This window comes from Tenebrio molitor, chromosome 1 (assembly GCF_963966145.1).
Source record: "Tenebrio molitor chromosome 1, icTenMoli1.1, whole genome shotgun sequence".
Classification (NCBI taxonomy): Eukaryota; Metazoa; Arthropoda; class Insecta; order Coleoptera; family Tenebrionidae; genus Tenebrio; species Tenebrio molitor.
In genome coordinates, this window is record NC_091046.1 from 33,946,189 (window position 1) to 33,966,789 (window position 20,601).

Here is a 20,601-nt window from a genome sequence, read left to right on the forward strand (position 1 = left end):
TAATGGTAAATAAACAACAATGGTACCTCGCAACGGCTAGAGGGGTAGGTAAGTAAGGGATTGAAGCGCTCTTTTACCCTTGACGGGAACTCGAGTTATGGATTATATCAGTTGATAATTACCTGACGGGAATTCTTGCATTACTTTATGACAAGAAATAAGTCAGACGGGAATTCGAGTGCGCCCACAAAACGGAACCTAACTTTTGAAAGCGTCTGATTCTAGTAGGTCTGCATCATAGTGATTTAGGTATTCATTAAATTGTCTTACCGAATTACACTCAAGCTTTTTTTTTGGGTCGAAGTAAACTTGACATTTATAATTCGAGTTTTATTGTCTGGCAATTAAACTCAAAAAACTGCCAGAAAAAATTACTTGTCCTACGGACTCGTAATTTTTTCAGAGGTCAAGTTTACTTCGACAAAAAAAAGCCCTCGTGTAATTATAAGTGATAATTTAATTCATGTATAAAAAATCCCATAATCCGCGATGTATTTGTCACTTTGACATCGGATAAAGTTAGCCCTAACTTTGCATCTGGATACCTAAATGTGTTTAATTAAACTTCCATGGCAAACTTTTTCGAACCTGATTATTGTTTGTTGTTATGATAACGAATCAACAATCTTAAACATTGACACAGCTTATAATAAATTGAAGTGCAAAATGGCCAATTCAATTTTTCATAATTACCTACCTATTATTTTTTATTATTCATTAAATTATCTCATCGAATTACGCTCGAGGTTTTTTTCGTCCAGGATGAAATTTCATTTTTTAAACTCTGGTTTGGTTTCTTTTTGGTAAATTGACTCTACAAACCACCAGATAAAAAAACTCGTCCTTCGGACTCGTTTTTTTATCGTAGGTGGTTTGTGTCGTCAATTTACCAAACAACCAAATTATCGTAAAAAAAATCAATTTTATCCGGACAAAAAAAAGACTTTTTTTGTTCGACACTGTCAGAATTTGAGAATTTTCTCCTATGTGAACGGATTTTGATAAATTTGACAACTTGTCAAAACGAAACGTCAAGCTAATTTTAAAGATTTTCAGCGATTTCGAGCCTTTGGGGGACTCGTCGAACAAAAAAACGTTGTATTCAACTCGTTCTTGTGTAATTTGGGCCTTTTTTGGCACTCGTGGACCTTTAAAACTCTCGTTTCACTCGAGTTTTAAACTGGCCCACTCATGCCAAAAAAAGCCCAAATTACACGCGAACTCGTTAAATAAACTACTATTCCTCTCAAGGTCAAATAATTAAATTTTTTGGCTCTGTAACTATGTTTTGTAAATAGTGACATGCAGGTAAACACCGTACAGGTTGGATTGAGCATTGCTAAATCGCATTATGTTGGTTAGCTTCATGTCACTATTTACAAAACATAATTACAGGGCCAAAAAATTAAATTATTTGACCTTGAGAGGAAAATCCAACGTGAATGGACTTTACTAGTACTTGAAGTGAAAAACTGAAACAAAATTGAGGAATTTTTGCGGTGATGTTACTCATGTCAACGGCACTTCCGAATTCGACTCGTGCTAACGCACTCGTCAAGTTCATATCCCAGCGCCGCGCCGTTGGCATTCGTAACACCACCACAAAAATAATCGGCATAACATTGACTAATCGTCCTATTACAACCGATAATTTACTAAATATTCTGATTTACATATCTTATTGATATAAAATTTACATACTTGTTGATCAAGTCAATGAACTTTTTATCATAATTCTGTTAGAAAAAGTAGATTAATTTTCAAACAGTTTGTAAATTGTTGATTCATTGGTTGTGCATTACTAAAATAAAAAAGGAGATATTCTTTTACCATGCAAGCAAATCACCTTTTCGTAACCTCATTTTCTCTTAATATTATTTTCATTATTTTTTTTAGAGATGCTCATTTTTGTTTGAAGGTTTGAATTCAGAGTTATATCCTTGTAATTTTTTATACTACAGTTAATTATTTCCACGCATTAGAATTTTATGTTCGGCCCTGTATTGGAAGTAGAGGGCATAGTGCCTACGCATTTTACCTTGGTATTTTCTAGAATGACCAAAGAAATAAATAATAATATATGCTAATAAATTAGGTCACTACGACCATTATGAAATACAGTTAATCCGATGTACTTTTTTAATTCACTCTACCATATAAGTATCGTACGCAATTTCGCAAAATGTGTTTGAATGATTGTGTTTTACCGGAAGATGTTTTAAATGAAGCAGAACAAGCTTCAAATAGCTTAATACCGGAAAAATAAAAAGGCAGGTATCTGAAATCAAACGAGACACTCAAACAATAGGAAGATCTAAATAAGGTTACAACTGAAAATAAAAGTGTTATGTTGGCGTATTTTCATGAATTGGTAAGTGATCATAGTGTTAGTTTCTTATCGTATTGATCTTTTTAGTCTTTAGTAGTCTACAGTAAAGTTTTAATTATTCTTCGTAAAAAGACAAACTTCATATTGAAATTACTGCGTTTACATATACATGAAAGTAGAAACATAATTTTAAAACATTCTGAAATTTGCGGGCAAAGCCGCGGGTAAAAGCTAGTTTTTAATAAAATAAATTAATTTTAATAAAATAATAAATAAATAGGTTATGAGGTTTTGTCTGTTTTTGTTTTGTTTCTTTATGAATATAATACACAGTGTCCATTTGGGGTTAAAAAGTTGTTAAAGAATATTGTTAGGTACACCATAGCAGTGAAGACAATTTTGTCTTCATTTAATCACAAATAATATTTTGTAACAGAACACAGCTATATTTACAATAGAGTGAGTAATAATGTTTTATAAATAGTTTTTAAAGTTTTAACAATAAGTATGTCACACATCGAAAAATATAACTAGTGCATTAAGGAAGTTAATTAAACGAATACAATGACATATAAACTGTTGTAGATATTGCAAAATTACATAAACACTTTTCTACGGTAGTACTTCCTATTTCACGACCTTGAGTTGGTCACCTCCTCCGGAAAAAGTAACTTACCCCACTCAGTTTTTCATATTCAGTTCTGTTCTTAACCAACAGTTTTACTTGTCTTTGAAGGCAAGTTGTGGTTCCGCTTTAGTCAAGTTTCCACACTACAATACAATTTTATTAAAGTAAGTAATTTACCACTTGGCTTTGATTAAGTAGACTTAACATATTTTGCACGTATTATTGCTCTGATGATAATATTTCTTACATTATTTAATTTATTAATTATGGTAAGATGTTAATCAGTTAATTATAACTTTCTATTTATCTATGCAGATTAAGTCTAATATGATTTTTCCTTTTGTTTAGGTAGCCTTTTTAAAATTACTTTAGATACATTTTAAAATTTAAAAATATGTAATATTATTTTAAATAAATACGAAGTTGTAAGGACATGTAAAAATTGATGTTTTTTTTGTAATAAAAATTAATCGACAAATAAGTGTATAATATTCAAATTGAAAAATATTGGTTCAAAGTACTTTTTCAGATTTTTCGTTACATCTGAATATTTTTATATAAATTTAGAATTTAAATTTATTTTTAAAAAATGCATGGTGCTTTTACAGTCCTAAAAATTCTTGACTACGGTTATAAATTAAGACAAAAGAGTGATTTGTTTGTTAACTAAAAAAACATTTTAAAACTTTCGTGCTTTTATTGTTTTCTGCAATTTGATAAAACAAAATTCTTGGCAGATAAATGGTTGTATATGAGATTAACTTAGGCGATTGTCATTTTTTTTGTTTAAATTATATTTTAAATGAAAATAGGAAGTTATTGTATGTAATTTGAAATTCATTTTCCCGTTTTCTTCTGCAAATATTTATACTCTAATGAGAATCTATACTAGTTTAAAGTTTAAGGTTAAAGTAACAACAAAACGTGCCATTAACATATTTTTGGTAGGCATAAAATCATAATTTTGCGCCATCAATAAACAGGGTGTATTAAAAATGGCGCATAATTATGTCACGCGAATCTACGTTGAATACCAACCAAAAAATTCGAATTCGAATTTGGTCTTAGACGAATATGTTTTAAATTAGGATTATTATCAAAAATGACATTAATGATAATCCTTGTTACTTTCTGACTTTACTCAAGTTCGAAAAATTACTCTAGCTTAGTTGCGATGTTGCAATAGATTCAAAGCGTCTTTAAAAATTAAATTATAAATAAACCAATAATCAAAATTGTAAAATTAGTGCTTGAATATTTATTTTACTTGTTGAGTTATGTGTTATTGATACTATTTTGGAGGGTTGACAGTAAATTGGTACTAGAGTTTTTTGCTTCTATTTCATCATAAAATCATGTGATGTAAATATTATGCGCCATTTTTAATACACCTTGTATATTAAAAATTGGATAAAAGCTGCTTTAATAAATATATTATTGTGGTATGTATTTTGCTACATAAATTATTTTTTTCAAGACATATTTATTTTGAATTTCAAAGATATGTTACATTAAAAGTTTCAGTGAACCTTTGGTTAGTTTGTAGAGTAAAGTTTGTTGTGTATTAATTTGTAATATATGTCTCTTTGTTCACAAAGACATTGAATATATAACATAATAAAAATCGACTTGAACTTGACAATTAATAATAACTTTGTTTAGGTTTCACTTTCGCTTGTTGATAATTGCATCACACTACGAGACATGCATAACATTGTTTAATCGTGAGAAAGTATATAACGTACTTTTTATTTAAACAATATTATCATTAAACACTTATTTCCATAATGGGTATTAACACGATATGTAAATATGACCTTTTATCAGAGGTACTACCTACTACGGTGTGAATCTGTTGGTAACAATGAAATTTGGCAAATTTGAAATTTACCATCAAAGGTTCATTTTTGTGATAGCATAAACATAACCGGCATAACCAAAAATGTTTTTAATATCGTCTCAAGTTAAAAAATCCGGTCAGTGCCAATTACAAGATAAAAAACACCAGTACTTTTCAGTTGTTTCATTGCCAAAAGACAGTCATTGTTGATTACGCTGTAGGTTATTATATTTGAATTTTTCCCATTCGAGCGTCGATTCTGACTAAACTCACAAACTGAAAAATATGTTTTATTTTATTGCAAAGAAGTATTACTTTAATTGCAGATTAAAAACAGACAGACAGTTTGATTCAAATTTTCGTTTTTAGTCTATTCTTGCATATAAGAATGTACGTAACAGCTTTGTTTTACTTATCAATCTTCTGATTTGTTGAGTCAGTTCCGAAATTAATTTTCTTAGATGGTTGGCTTTTTGTTACGGAGAATGAAATAAAATTCTTAGCAAATGAGGACATTAGTATTTTATAACAATCTTTGTAAAGTAACTGTTCTTACAGTTGAGTAAGTTGAAGTAGTCTTTTATTTGAAGCAAATTGTTTTTAATATAGTACAAATTAAAAATTAACAGAACTTATTAACTAATAACTTGAATTTTCAGATAGGGTAACAATAAATTAAAGAAATCTGAGATCGAACCTATTTTTTTTTAATTGACTATACCTAAGTTGTCAACAGTAACTGCTGCTCTTTCTACTATAAATAAATAAAAAGATTTGCAGTGATCGCGGTACTTATTACTAGGAACAAATAGCATTAAGATAAGTTGACTAAACGCTAGGTATATTATTTTCGATTAGGTAACATCTTAACCATCATTCGATTTAAAGACATGTAATTTGAAATTTACCGTGATCAAGGAAAAACAATTTCACTGCGTAATTTTATTTGTTATTGTTTTAATGAGAATAATTTCGCAAACTTACCAGAAGTACATAAACATATTAGACAATTACTGTAACGGACTAACGGAAATTTGTGGGAAAGTGTCCCATTTTTATTGACTTCATTGCTAGTTTACGTTCTTCTACAGAGTTTTTTCGTGTACCTAAGTATAAACTATTATTCTTGAGCATTAGCTTTATGTAATGATAAGTACATTAATTAATTTAAAGAACATGCTAGTAATTTTTTTAGAATGTCAAGTACTCATCTTTTAATATCAAATCCTTGGAGAGACAATAATAATACATTGATCGACAAAAAATTAATATGTAAAGAACAGGACATTTCCGACAAACTTGCTAAAGTTGCAAAAAATGAACTTCGAGAAGATGAAAGAACCCGGCAACAGTGTCTACAACAGTTCAGAGACTGGATAAAGAAAAACCAAGACATTGAAAATTGTTTTATGGGTGAGTTTTTCTAATTTTTAATAAATGATCATTAGATGGAAAAAATTGTTGTGTATTTATATTTGAGTATAATTTATTACTCTAAGGCCCGGTTTATTCATCTTCAAATAACTTGATTTGAACGGTAATTACCATGGATCTATCAATAGCAGATTCTAAATCATAGCAACTACTGGCCAGATAAATGTATGTACTTGAAGGTGAATAAACCGGGTCTAAACGTCTTTATAACAAATAGGTACTGTTTCCGTATATTAGTTATTTAGTACGTAAAAAACGTAATTGTAAGTGACAACCATTATTATATCATACTTTTGCAATAATTGCGCTCAAGCAACGAACCCACGGTAGTTCTTCCGGTTAGTGTTGCACATGTTCGTATGTGATATAATTTTTTAACGTGTGTTTTCTATTTTAGATGACAATTTCCTTTTACGATTTTTGCGGGTTAAAAAATTTAGCATACCAATGGCTGAGCAAACTCTTCTAAAATATTTAAATTTTAGAAAGAGATTTAAAGATTTCATGTATGGCTTGGATTATCTTCAGAGTTCTCTGATCCAGAACGGGTAAATCAAAATGAATTGCTTGTAATGCATTTTGTCAAAATTTTGTTTTTTAGTTATATATTTGCAAGTCCATTCAGGGATTCCCATGGCAGACGAGTAATTATTTACAACCTTAGAAGAGTCAATCCTCATGAATACACTGGCAGAGACATATGTCTGGCTCACGCAATTACTTATGAGACCCTTTTAGCAGACGAGGAAAATCAGATTCTCGGCATTAACCACATTGCTGATTTAGATGGCCTAAGTGCTGCCTTCCTTACTCTGTGGTCTATCAGTGAATTTGCAACAATTATCCGTTGGGGAGAAGTAAATACTTATTTGAAATCCAAATTTGAAATAATTTTGGTTTGGGGTTTCAGCAATCCATCCCTATGAGGCACAAAGAAATAAATATTATGAATTTTCCAGCAGGTCTTAAATATGTTTACGATTTCGTTCAATCTAATATTAAAAGTGAAAAATTGAAAAACAGAATTTTGGTAAGTGATAGGGGATTATTTTCTAATGGTAGATTAGCTACATTTACTATTTTTTTTAAGATCCATAAGTCTTGGACGGAACTGCAAAATAAAGTAAATAAAAAATGTCTTCCTCTAGAGTTCGGAGGTATCATGCCTATGAGAGATATGATAGAGCTCTGGAAAAAAGAACTGGCTTCTAAACGGGAGCTTTTGTTATCCTACGACATTATGAATTTGCTCAGTGATAGAGGCATAATATGCAGACGGAACGCACCTGCCCAGGACGACACAGGAGTAGGAAGTTTGCCGGGCAGCTTTCGAAAGCTTGAAGTCGATTAATCATTACTTTGTAATTAGTAAGTTCCTTAGATTGTATCATGTAAGTTACCATTAATGTTAAACTTTGTATGCGACCACTAGCAGTCATCACAAAAGTGTAGATCATTAGAAATACTTATTATTACTTCTAAGTATGTACTTATTTTTTTATATTAAATAAACGAAAAAAATTGATATGAAGTAAAAAATCCAGTTATAAATCTATAAAATGTAGTAGGAGTGCTGTGCAAATGTAGCTGATTACATAGTCTTAGAAGCTTTGTCTCTAACTGTATTCCACTGATAAGACTATAGATTAATTTAGTGTCTTTTTTTAAGATTGTTCAATAAACATGTAGTACATTATATAATGTTTAACTTGAAGTTTCCAACACTCCAGTATACATACATACAGGGTGAAATTGAAATTCATCATAATATGTAAACCACAGTATTTTCAATAAGTGAATAAACCGAAAATGTTGTTAAACATAAGTCCAATTTAATTTAACGCTTCTGCAAGCTTTAAAATAAATCGAAACATGAATAGTTACAAAAATTCCATTGCTCACTGTAAATTTTAAAAAATTATCTTATCTAAGATGAGTTTTGGAGAAACTCTGTCGTAGTGTCAAATATCAAAAACGTCAAATGAGATCTCTCCATACAGGTTAGTGTTACATTGAAAAAATAATCTTAATTTTACAATTTTACAATTATTATGTAGATACCTATTGTTCGCTTAATTGTTAAAGAATGTAAGTGTATAATAATCATTCGCAACAAGATTAGTTGTAGAAGTTTATTAATTATTTTTACTGAGTTACAGAAATAGCTAAGACAAGCGAAAGTAATTACAAAACAGCACGATGATCAAAACTTGAGTTGAAAACAAAATAATTCTTGTCGGCAATAAAATATTAAGTTACTCCCCTGCAATCTGACAAATTCTCTTGAATATTTCGGGCGATATCAATAAAACCTCGATTTTCTCGCCCAACGAAGATGTTAAAACAGTGTTCCAGCTTTTCTTCCTTAATAGCCGTATCGACAAATATTTTAGCTGATTCAACTTGCTGAAGATTCGGGGAATTTATATCAAACTTCCCTGCAAATAGCTTAGTAATGAACTAAATACTAAACCAAATAATAGTTAATTACCCACAAAAGCTAAGGTGATCGAATTATTGAAGGAATAGTCAGGAAAGGAGCTCTGAAAATTCCAACCCCGACCCTCGAATATACTACCATCACCGCTAACTACAAAATTATAAAAAATGTCGGGTTCATTCCATTTAAACATATGCTTTAACTGAAGTTCTTGTAGAAGATGGACGCATTGGAATTTGTTGCTACAAGTACTGCTGTCCGTATGAAAAAATACAATTTTTCTTGCAGGAAGTTTTAATTTCCGCATTGTTGATGAAGGTACATGCGCTTGCCATAATTCTCGGGAAGTAAGATTGTACACAATGGGTGTTTTCCATTCATGTCCTGTAAGTGATTAATACAAAAATTGTCTCTCCTAATCTTTTGTATTAATATATGTATTGACGAATAGAGTAAGTGCTTATTCACAATGGACATAAGACATAAGAAATACATAAGTGCTTATTCACAATGGACATAAGACATAAGAAATACATAAGAGATACCTAAGAATAATTTGTAAATTTGGGCAATTGGAAAATAATTTATGTGTCCATATAACTCGAATATGATTCTTCATGCCTTTTTGTACACAACAATAATGTTCACTGAGGTCACTTCTCATAAGTTACGTAAAAATTAATAGTATATCCACTGCATGTATCATGAATTTCTTATGCCTTATGTTAAGCTTATGTCCATTGTGAATAAGCACTTAGGTGCACTATTTTAAATTAAACAATTTTTTTGTCCGACATTGTCAGAATTTGAGAATTTTCATCTGTGTTAAAGATTTTAAGGGATTTGGAGCCTTTAAGGGGCTCGTCGAACAAAAAAACGTCGTATTCAACTCGTTCTTGTGTAAATTGGGCTCGTGGAAACTGGCCCACTCACGCCAAAACAAAAACCAATTTATACACGAACTCGTTAAATACACTACTATTTTATTAGGTAGGTATACCTGAATCATAATCTGTGTTTTTGACACTAAAATGCGTGCAAAATCGGCCCTTTAAAGCACTGAAAGCTTTTAAAGTCGCTTAGGTAACAATAAATTCACCTACATTTTGAACAATGATAAATATACATTTATGCACAATTTATAATAAATATACATGGCAACGAAACAACAACAATTGACCATTTCTGTATCAACGATTAATGATGCAGATTACAAATTGTTATAATTTTCAGATTGTAGTGCAGGTATAATAAAAAATAGTGTGTGATACATGATTGTGTATAAGGACCTTTAAAGCACTTGCTACGTTAAAAGCACTCCGCTACGGGTCGTGCTATTAAACTCGTGGCGCGTGCTTTAATAAAGGCTTCTTTATAAATTTGTATCATAATATAGGTAGTATTAATTAATGTATTAAAATATTTTAAATATTTTTGCCTACCTTCAGTTGCTAGTAAATATAATCCAATTATTACTCCACACAGGAGTATCAAAAATAAAACCGTTAAGAAAATTTTATCATGAGTTTGAAGTAATGCTCTTCGGCCAAGTACTGGTAGAATAGCCAATTCTTCATCATCTTGAATAAATTAAGTGTTATTTTCACGTATAATGAAAACATTGTGTTAAATTAATTCTCAGTTAAAATAATAAACTTACTAACTGGTCTTTGATACTCGTTGTCAGACATTCTAACGTGACCTTTGCGGTTGTTACATTATGATTATCTTTTTGGTAGTTTATTCATTAGTAAATATACAGAGGCAACGCTGCTGATAACAAGACCACTGATAAGATGCTAAATACTCATTATTCAATTCTATGTTGTACATTTAGTACTTTGTTTATACGTTTTCTAATACCTATTGGTTCTATAGCAGTGGCGGTGCGTGGAATTTTGACATCACGGTTCTGTAGGGGGAGGTTATGGACCGAAGCGAGTATTTTTCAGTACCTACATAAAGTACACTTGTGACTTGAAAGCATATTTAGAGAATTAAAAAAAAATTCACAACAGTAATCAATACTATTTTAACAAATTTTTAATATTTTCATCTATCGAAGATTTTTTTATTGGTAAAATTGTTTGTCACTTTTTCCTGCAAATTTGTAATCATATCAGCAAATTCATTTTCAACGAATAAATGTATAGCAATAGCTGTGGGACGTATTTTGCAGAAATGTTTTGGGTCTTTTCAATGTAGAAAATATATTGAAGAACGGCTCACCAATCTAATATATCTTTTGGTTTTAGAAGAGGTAATGATACCGTCTGTACGTGAAGTTTCTCCTGCAAACGATTTCGTTTTTCAACAAAACAATTGTTCTGTTCATACCGCTCGTATGGTAACAGAATGGTTCCAAAATCAGAACATACATTTTCTCGACTGGCCTAGCTTGAGTCCTGATCTTAACTCAATAGAGAACATGTGGGGGTTCATGGTAAAGACAATGATGAAGCGCTATAGTGGATTTCAGAATAAGAACGATCTTTTACCTGGCATACCTACATGCTGTTTGGAATGAACTTTCACGAGAATACTTTTCTAAATTATGTGTTCTTATGCCCAGTCGTTTACGTAAAGTTATTGAGGTTAATGGAGAGATGATGAAATATTAAAAATACATTAAAGCAAGGTACAGCTACATTCGCTGAAATATAAATAAACTAATTCTCTACTAGTCATTATACAGGGTTATTCTAAATGATTGTAGTCGAAGTAGGCCATGCCCATGTTATTACATTTTTGCCGCTTTCATGTGAACTGTCAGTTTTGTCGCTGTCACTGTCATTTTTAGATGAAAAGTGCGGTGATGAGGTTTTTATTTATTTTTGTTAAATTAACAATTAAATGCAGAAATATTGAGTTGTTTTGCACCCAATTTAACTCTCGTGTGTAGGTAGGGTTGCCAGGTTCATTATGAGTTAATATAGGGTAGCCTGTACTAAAATATATGAAATTCAGTGAAAAATATGATTTTCTTATTTATTAAAATTCACGTAAAAATAAAACATAACATAAAAAATAAATGAAATTCATAAACAGACAAATGAAAACAACATACTCAAGGATACTATTATATAAATAAAGAAAAAACAATTTAAATAAAAATCTACACTTAACGCTAAAGGTATTTTTTTTCGTTTTGCGATTCAGACAACAGTTTCTGATCACCTAAGGCATAATTATAAAATTCTAAGCATGACATATCAAAATTAAGACTAATGCATAGTTCACTTTTAATCAATTCTGTAGACGCCCTGTTCCTAGTGTCAGTCCATTTATTTGTCATTATAGAAAATATGCGTTCAACATAAGCTGTAGTGCATGGTATACTCAGGATAAAACTAATCAAATTTGTTATATTGGGAAGCTCTTTTGTCTGAGCTAATATATAAAGCCACTTTTTACTTTCTGCTAAGGACGTAAAATTTTCATCTTTTCCACATAAATTATATATTTTATGTAATGTAAGTACTCATTTCGTCAAACATTGCATCCATGTTAATATTAAGGATTTTAGGCAACTTTTCCACTAATGCTGATAAATCATGAAAGGAGATTTCATGATCTAACTTTAATTTTGAGAAAAGGAACAGTAAGCTGTTTTCATTAAAGTCAAACCATTTTACAAGATACTGTTTAGCTAACTTGTATGCATTTAAAAAATCATTTTTTAAAACATCTGCTTTATAGTTATCCAAGTTTTTTAATTTTTGCATTACAAGAAATCCAAAAAAAACCTGTTCAATTCGTTTATTAATTTTGTCCAGTAAACCATTTAGAATTGAATAAATCTCCAAAACGCTAACATTATTGCACTCAAGGGAAAAAATAGCATCTTCAAAAATTTTTAAAAACCCGTTTAAAAACATTAAATAAATCTCAGGAATTTCATTATCAGGAGTATCTTGGTATTCGTCATCTTTAATGTACATTAACTTTTGTATCTGCTTGGGGCAGTCTTTTAAACTGCGAAAGTATGATAACAATGGTTTCCATAATTTCAAAATTTTTTCAATACTGGGATTTAAAGATAGCCATCTTGTGACAACATGACGTGATAACTCAGAATACTCGACGTTGTTAAATTCCGAAAACTCCTGTAAAGATTCACGCCTTTTAGCAGAAAGAGAAAAATGAGCATAAATTTTAAGAACCAAGTTTTCTGCGTCAAATTCGAGTCGTTCAACCATGTGTCGGACAGTATTATGTATAACATGAGCATGACAATTAGCTTTGATGATATTGGAATTTTTTTCCAATAATTCAGTGAAAAGAGAATGGTTTCTTCCAAAATTCGCGTTACAATTATCTGCGCTTAAACAACTGACATTTTCAAAAGATAAATTTAAATTGAGTAAAGTTTTTTCAATAGACTTAAACATACCAGTCGGTGTCTCATCTGGGTTTTCAATAAAATTAATAATTTTATTCAGTATCCCTTTTGCTGTATCAAAATATTGCACAGTGATTGGAAAAAAATTTCGATTTTTTACGTTGGATGCATCAATTTGAATACCAAAAAAAATATTTCCGTTTTTTAATTGTTCTTTGACTTTTTGCACAGCCTGAACACCCAACACATTTCTAACCAACGCTTCTGCTTTCGTTCTACCCAGACTCATCGTTTTTGTCGCATCAGGCAGCATATACTTGAGGAGTTTAACATTACAGTCTAAACTATTATACGATAAATTGTGTTTAACGTTGTGGTAAACCATGGCGACTTCTTGGGCTGTTACTTTATTACCCTCTGTAGATGATTTAGGTTTTTTGCAGAATGCTTCAATTAAAGTGTTATTATATTATTTAGCATGTGTTGTCGCTTTAATTTTATGACAATCAGCAGTGGCGGCTCGTCAGGGTAGGCAAGGTAGGCACCGCCTACCCAGACTTTGCCAAAGATAAATTTATTCAAGTTAAAATTTATTAATAAATATAATTTAATAACTCTGAAATGTAATTTTTAATTTTTTTTTGTCTACATTGTCGAATGTTTTATCCATTAGCAGCGCGCAATGAATCTCCGCCAATAACTTTGCACTGTCTACCAATACTTTGGCTTGAATCATGTGTGCTACGCTATCGTTAGCGAGGGCAGGCGACTGCACGCCTAAGCTAAATTTCATCTGAATTTTGCGAACGTGAGAGATTACCCTCTCTCTCTCTTTTCTCTTTACACTGTGTTAGAGTGAAATTGACGTGAGGGCAAAATATGTCAATATAGCGTTTAGAAGGCAACTGGATCGGTTGCCTTTGCGGCTTTCCCACCGATTCGTTTTCTACCTAGTCTGGGGCACATGAGTTGTTGCTTCATTTTCTTCAAAATTCAGATGATTTTACAGATGTTATAATAAGTACATTTTCATTTATAAAGGATAGACATTTACAAAAAGTAGGTAACTTGGTATTGTTAACTTGTATAAACCTCGTGACAAATTAATCAAGGAAAGAAATAAAATCAACTTACTTTTCATTAATAAGCAAACTTGTAACTTGTAACTATTAGTATTATTATAAGTTACTGAATAGTAGTTTTGTAAACATATAATTTTTGTGACCAAAAACATTAATTAATATATCTACTGGTGTCAAATTATGTACATAGCCCGGTCGTTAGAAACTTTCTGATTTCCCAAAATCGTATTAATATGAAAATTGGTGGCCGACTATAATCGACTGCTCCAAGTTCAAATAAAATATTTTCAAAATGGCGACACTTCCGGAAATACCGGAAATCGACGTCATCTTTGTTTTTTTAAATAGAAAGGCCCCATTTTAATTATAAATTTGGATTCTACGTTAAATTTTGAGTTTAGAACGTCCTTTTGTTAACACTTATCTGTCATCGTTTTTGACCCACGTCATCTTCTTCTCTAAAAAGCAGGGTTACATGGCTTCATTAAAAAAATATATCTCCTGAACCATTGCAAATAAATATTTGTTTTTTTGTTTATCGAATTCCTGAAGGTTTGGTCGATCTTTTGCGCTATTAGTGACGTTTTTTTAATGTTTCATTCGCCGACTGCAATTTTCAAATGTATGTATTGCCGCCTACCCACACGAAGAGGGTACAAGCCGCCACTGACAATCAGTCCCCCGCATGTTGTTTGACCTAATAAATAGAAAAGCATAATTAAAGGACCGACGCACGCTATTAACACATGCTCGTTCTAACCTACCTGATGTACGCCTTGATTTGCAACAGAAAAGTCTTTCTTACAAAATTTGCATCTTGCTTTTTGCGACTCGTTTACTACCGCTTGAAGCCATGGATAATTACTTTCCCATTCGGTTTTGTACACACAACTGTACCGCATTTGTTTTGCTTTGGCACTCATTGCAGAATATTGCACTTACACAAGGTTTACGTTAAAATGGACCAGTGAATAAACAGAAAAAGAAGGAAAACTCTTCGCAGTGGTTTCGCGTGCACGTGCACTGTGCTCTGCCCTCTGCTATTGTGTAGATTTTATTTAAGTTCTGCGAATTTTCAACTAGCATTAGCATTTAGCTGAAACTGAAAACGAGTCGTCTAGTCTAGTCAACCGTTCTCGTCTCATTATGACATACCATAAAATATATTTTTCCCAGAAATCTTCTAATATTTGAAATATATGAGATTTGATCTCATATTGGATACCTTAATATGAAATAGGAGATCATATCCAAATATATGAAACTCATATTAAATATAGAACACCTGGCAACCCTATGTGTAGGTACTCACGTATTCATATCATTTTGATGTTTTTTTTTTTATGTGGAGCGGCAACCATAAATTTTACAATCAGTTTCACGCCTACTTCGACTACAATCATTTAGATATTTAGAATAACCCTGTATTACTTACCTTCAGTGTTGCCATACCTGAGTTAAAAAACTTGTCTCCTGCTGTATAGTTGTCCGTTTTCTCTAAGGTTATATTGGGGCCGTAAAATTATCCCATTGTGTAAAAGTTGATTTGTCTACAATAGGAAACATTTTGTGGTTGTGAACATCAAACAAACCCGGCTGGTTGTTTCGTTTAGAGTTTTTTGATTTATTGCAGGGGCGCGTAGCTTCTGAAACCCACACAAAAGGGCAGCTTATTAGGAGGTAACTACAAAGGGCATAGCAAAGGGGGGGCCCACCCCAGAATCCTTCTGTCCCACCCCAGAATAAAAGTAAAACACATTAAAAACAAGATACATCTGCAATATCTACCTATCATCTGTCTCTGGTTTAAAATCTGGCCCACCCCAGCAAAAAATCATTGTTACGCCCTTGGTTTTTAACTACTTTTACGGCCCCAATATAACCTTAGAGAAAACGAACAACTATACAATCTATCTTCTCTCAAATTTTCGAACGAACCATTACCATATTATGATCCGCGCCAGGATAACAGTTTAACAGTTTAATAGCATCATGAGCCTTTATTAATGAGCCTGACATCGCCGCGCCAATGTCACAATTAACGTCAAATTAATAATGCAAAGGTTAAGATCGATTTACAATTGAGTATTTCAAAGTTTGTCAAAAAATGACATTGACGACCAAAATATTTTGCATTTGACTGTACTTGCTTCTTTTAAATTTCTTATTTACGAGTACCTACGTGTACCATGCCGGCCAAAAAATGTTTGCCGTCATTGGGGCGTATTCTGTAATTTTTAAAGGGGCGTTAAAATTTTAGCGTCTTTTAAAATTTAAAATTTCAAGCCCTGATTGGTCATTGCTATGACAACTTAATTTAACTGCTTTTAAAATTTAGCGGAGCAGTTACAGAATACACCCGAAAATTTGTAATCCATACTTTATTCTCATTATGATTAATGATTACCGTCTTGATTATGATTGGTATTTTTTAGGTGGTAAATTTCAAAGTCGAAATTATTTTGTCATTTTCTACTACACAGAACGTTTACCTCAAGTTATCTATGTACTATTGGGAGCACGGAATTTCGGGCAGACTTGAAATTTGATTTATATAAGATGTGAAATAGGCTTTAGGTTCTAGACGTATTAATAACCTCATTTTATTATCTACTATTATCACATATCATTTTGACAAATTGCATTCATCAATCCTGAAAAGTTGCGCAAGTGCTTTGATGTGATTTTCCGAAAACTAAACAGTCTTCGATTAAACTTTGGAAATCAATAACTAAAATGTAAAATAATTGTGACAGTTTATTTTGAAGTTCAGTCAAAATTATTATGACATTTATGACAATAAAGCTTAGACTACAACAGGTTTTTTTAAATGACAAATAAATTGCTGCCCGAAATTCCATGCTCCCAATAGTACTATCGCGGCCACGGAATTTTGGCCGTCACTTTCATGTCAATTCAAAAAAAAATGGATGTAGTCCATGCTTTATTGTCATTATGATTGACTTTTTGAATTGACATCCAAAAATTTGTCACTGTCATACTTCATTCAAATAGTTGCGAACATGGCACCAATACCCTATTTTAATAAAGTGCAGATAATATCCCTGTTCCAAGATGGTCTATCACATTCTAAAATTTCGGAAAGTTTGGGTATAGGAAGAAGCACGATAAGTGCAATTATTAAAAAATGGAGGCAAGATCAAACAGTGCAACGACGTCCAGGTTCCGGGGGACGTCGAATTTCTACACGTAATGAAAACGAACAACTTTTAACTGTGATACGAAACAGTCCTTTTACTACTGCTACTGCAGCAGTGAATGTCAGTAATTTCCCGGGTTCCGTCAGAACCTCACGTCGTCGTCTGAGGAATAGTGAACTATGAAACCACGCAGCTGCTAGAAAAATACGTCTTACCCCTCAGCATAAGGAGGCAAGAGTTGGATTTGCTTTAGAGCACTTAGCAAGAGATAATGCTTTTTGGAGCCGAGTTGTGTTCTCAGACGAAAAGGTCTTCCAGTCGTCGCACAATGGTCGTGTTAGGGTGTATAGACCACGAAACAGCCGATATGATGAACGCTACGTTGAACCGACCGAACGATCCGGTCGCTTTTCTGTTAACGTATGGGGGTGGATTTCTGCTGTTAGTCCTGGGGTAATGCTCCATGTGGAAGAGCGGCTGAACTCTGGCGTTTATATTAGGATCCTGGAAAATGTGATGCGCCCTTCAGTGACTAGGGTTTATCCCAATCAAAACTTTATCTTTCAGCAGGACAACTGCTCCGTGCATACGTCTCATAGGGTAGCAACATGGTTCCAGGATCAAAATATAAACGTCCTCGACTGGCCCAGTCGTAGTCCAGATGTGAACCCGAAAGTGAATATGTGGGGTTTTTTGGTAAGGCATTTGCAAAAAGAGGGACAAATTTATCGTAATAGACAGGAACTCCTTACTGCGATCACTGATGCATGGCACGCGTTACCTCAGGACTACATCAGAAATCTATGCCTTTCCATGCCGAATAGACTAAGAAAAGTTTTAGACGCAAATGGGGCAGTTACAAAATACTAGTTTCTTTGCATGTTTCTAATACCTACCTATTTATTATGTTTTTATTTTATTTTTATATTTATCATCCCTACCTACTTATTTATGCTTTCTTTCTCTTTGTCAACATTAGGATAATAAAATATCATTGTTTGATCGTCACTTAAAGTAGCTTTACAAGATATCGCATTATGTGCAGGAAGGCATGTTTGTGATTATTTAATGAAAGGCGTTATGCAGCACATGCGCACCTGCGCTAGGGTGCACAGATCTTACCGAGACTACCGAGAGCTAAGATTCAAGAAGATCCAAGAAAGTCTTGTTGGGATTTTCTAAGAAGGCCGACTGTTTTGATTTAAAAGCTAAAACTGTTTATTCAAACGTGAACGTGTTTTACAATCTACAAGTTTCAAGTTAGTGTCTATGGCGTATACCAGGTTTTTCCTTAGTTACATCTACTCGTTGGTTTTAGTACCAACCTAAACAAAATAAACGTACTGTTATTAAATAATTATAAAATGAGAAATACATCAACACTCTCCCTTATTTAATAACTTACAGATTCCCATGTCGTTACACAAATCTCTAAATCGGGTTGAAAACAATGGTTTTGTTAATATGTCCGCGAGCTGTTTTTCAGAATCTACTTTTGAAACCATAATCTCTCCAGCAGTTACTAATTCGCGAACAAAAAAATGTCTGATACGAATATGCTTCGTTCTTCGATGGAACTCGGGATTCTGGGCAAGTCGAATAGCAGCTTCATTGTCGATTTGTAATGTAGGTGTTGCTTTCAATTGGTCCAGTTCAGTTAAAATCCTCTTGATCCAGATGATCTCCCTGGCAGCTTCGCTGGCAGCTACAACTTCAGCTTCAGTTGTGGATATGGCAACGGAAGATTGTCTTTGGCTCATCCAGGAAATAGGGGCCCCAGAGTGGAGGCACAGTACACCAGAGGTCGAGCGCCCCGTGCTAAGGTCACCACCATGATCTGCATCGCTGTAGCATTCAAAAACCCCCTTTGCTTGGTTGTTCTTGTAAAGAAGCCCACAGTTCGTTGTACCTCTCAGGTACCGCAAAATCCTCTTGACCCTAACTACGTCTCGATCTGTTGGATTCTCAAGATTTCTGGATACCACGCTGAGTGCGTACGCAATATCCGGACGTGTCCCACACATGAGGAACATCAATGCTCCCACGGCTTGTCTGTATGGAAACTCGGAGTTTCGAGAGCTTTCTTCTGTGTCGTTGTCCTTGACGATTGGAGTAGTCACTGCCTTGCAGTTACTCATGTTGAATCGTTCTAACAGTTTTTCGGTGTAGTGGGTTTGACTCACCCTCACCGAGCCGTCTTCTTCTCGATTGATTTCCAGTCCCAGGAAAAACGACGCAGGTTTAGCAGTTATTTTGAACTTTCGTCCTAAGTCATCGATAAATTGTTGAAGTTCCTGTTCGTCATTGGCTGCAATTAAACCATCATCAACATAAAGGACGAAGAACATTTTTGTGGAGCCTGTTTGCCTAACAAAAAGACAAGGATCCGCTTCGCTCCTTCGAAAACCCAATTTAATGATGTAATTGCTAAACTTCTCATTCCAGCAACGAGGGGCTTGTTTCAGCCCATACAAGCTTTTCTTTAGTCGACATACTCTCCCAGATCCATCACAGTGTCCTTCAGGTTGTTGCATGTATATGGTTTCCTTCAAGTCACCATAGAGAAAAGCCGTTGAAACGTCAATCTGTGCAAGTTTCATACCTTCATTTGCGGCAACACTGAGTAACGTTCGAATAGTAGACTTCCTGGCTACTGGACTGAAAGTTTCGTCATAGTCAATTCCTCTTTGCTGTGAATAGCCCTTGATGACCAGTCTCGCCTTGAACTTATCGATTGATCCATCGGCGTTGGTTTTCACTTTGTAGACCCATTTGTTTGAAATAGCCCTTTTTCCTTGAGGTAAGTCCACTAGCTCCCAAGTCTCGTTTTCTTGAAGAGCCTTCATTTCACGGTCCATGGCTTCTTTCCAGTAATCCTTTTGATCCGACTTCATGGCCTCGCCGTAAGTTTCTGGTTCCTCAAGTGACGTTGCAAGATGCATCACGTAGTCTTGCAGTTTCTCTGGCGCTTTCAGAGTCGATCTGTTCCGTAGACATCGTGTGGTCCTGTCGGCGTTGTGCTCGCAATCTGACTCGGAAGTTCCAGAAATTGACGTATCTTCGGTTTCCTGCTCCTCTTCATCGTCATCGGTGAGTTCATCATCGCGATCAGCTTGAATTTCCTGTTTAGACGTTGAATCATCTTCTGGAATAATCACACTTTTCGTGTGCTCAAGCGTTTTCTCTTCAAATACGACATCTCGTGATCTAATGAGTTTGCATTCCTCTTTGTCGAAGATCCTGTATCCGTCATCATGATCGTAGCCAATGAGAATACCTTTAGTGGCTTTTGGGTCCATCTTTTTTCTGGTTTGCTTCGGAACATGAACATAGCAAGTGGAGCCT

At 33.4% G+C, this 20,601-nt stretch overlaps 1 protein-coding gene across 2 annotated transcripts; it reads left to right on the plus strand.

The window, feature by feature from the left end:
- The first annotated feature begins 2,961 nt into the window (after positions 1-2,961).
- Positions 2,962-7,770, plus strand: Cralbp (Cellular retinaldehyde binding protein). 2 transcript variants are annotated; one of them, XM_069041752.1, is made up of 6 exons: positions 2,962-3,121; positions 5,993-6,210; positions 6,629-6,779; positions 6,833-7,088; positions 7,142-7,261; positions 7,322-7,770. In XM_069041752.1, exons 2-6 carry the CDS (start codon positions 5,994-5,996, stop codon positions 7,580-7,582), a joined length of 1,005 nt encoding a protein of 334 aa, XP_068897853.1. In that variant the 5' UTR covers positions 2,962-3,121; position 5,993; the 3' UTR covers positions 7,583-7,770. The 2 variants fall into 2 exon arrangements, with proteins under 2 accessions (XP_068897853.1, XP_068897861.1); XM_069041760.1 differs by having other exon boundaries at positions 3,022-3,121; positions 5,981-6,210.
- The last annotated feature ends 12,831 nt before the right edge of the window (positions 7,771-20,601 follow it).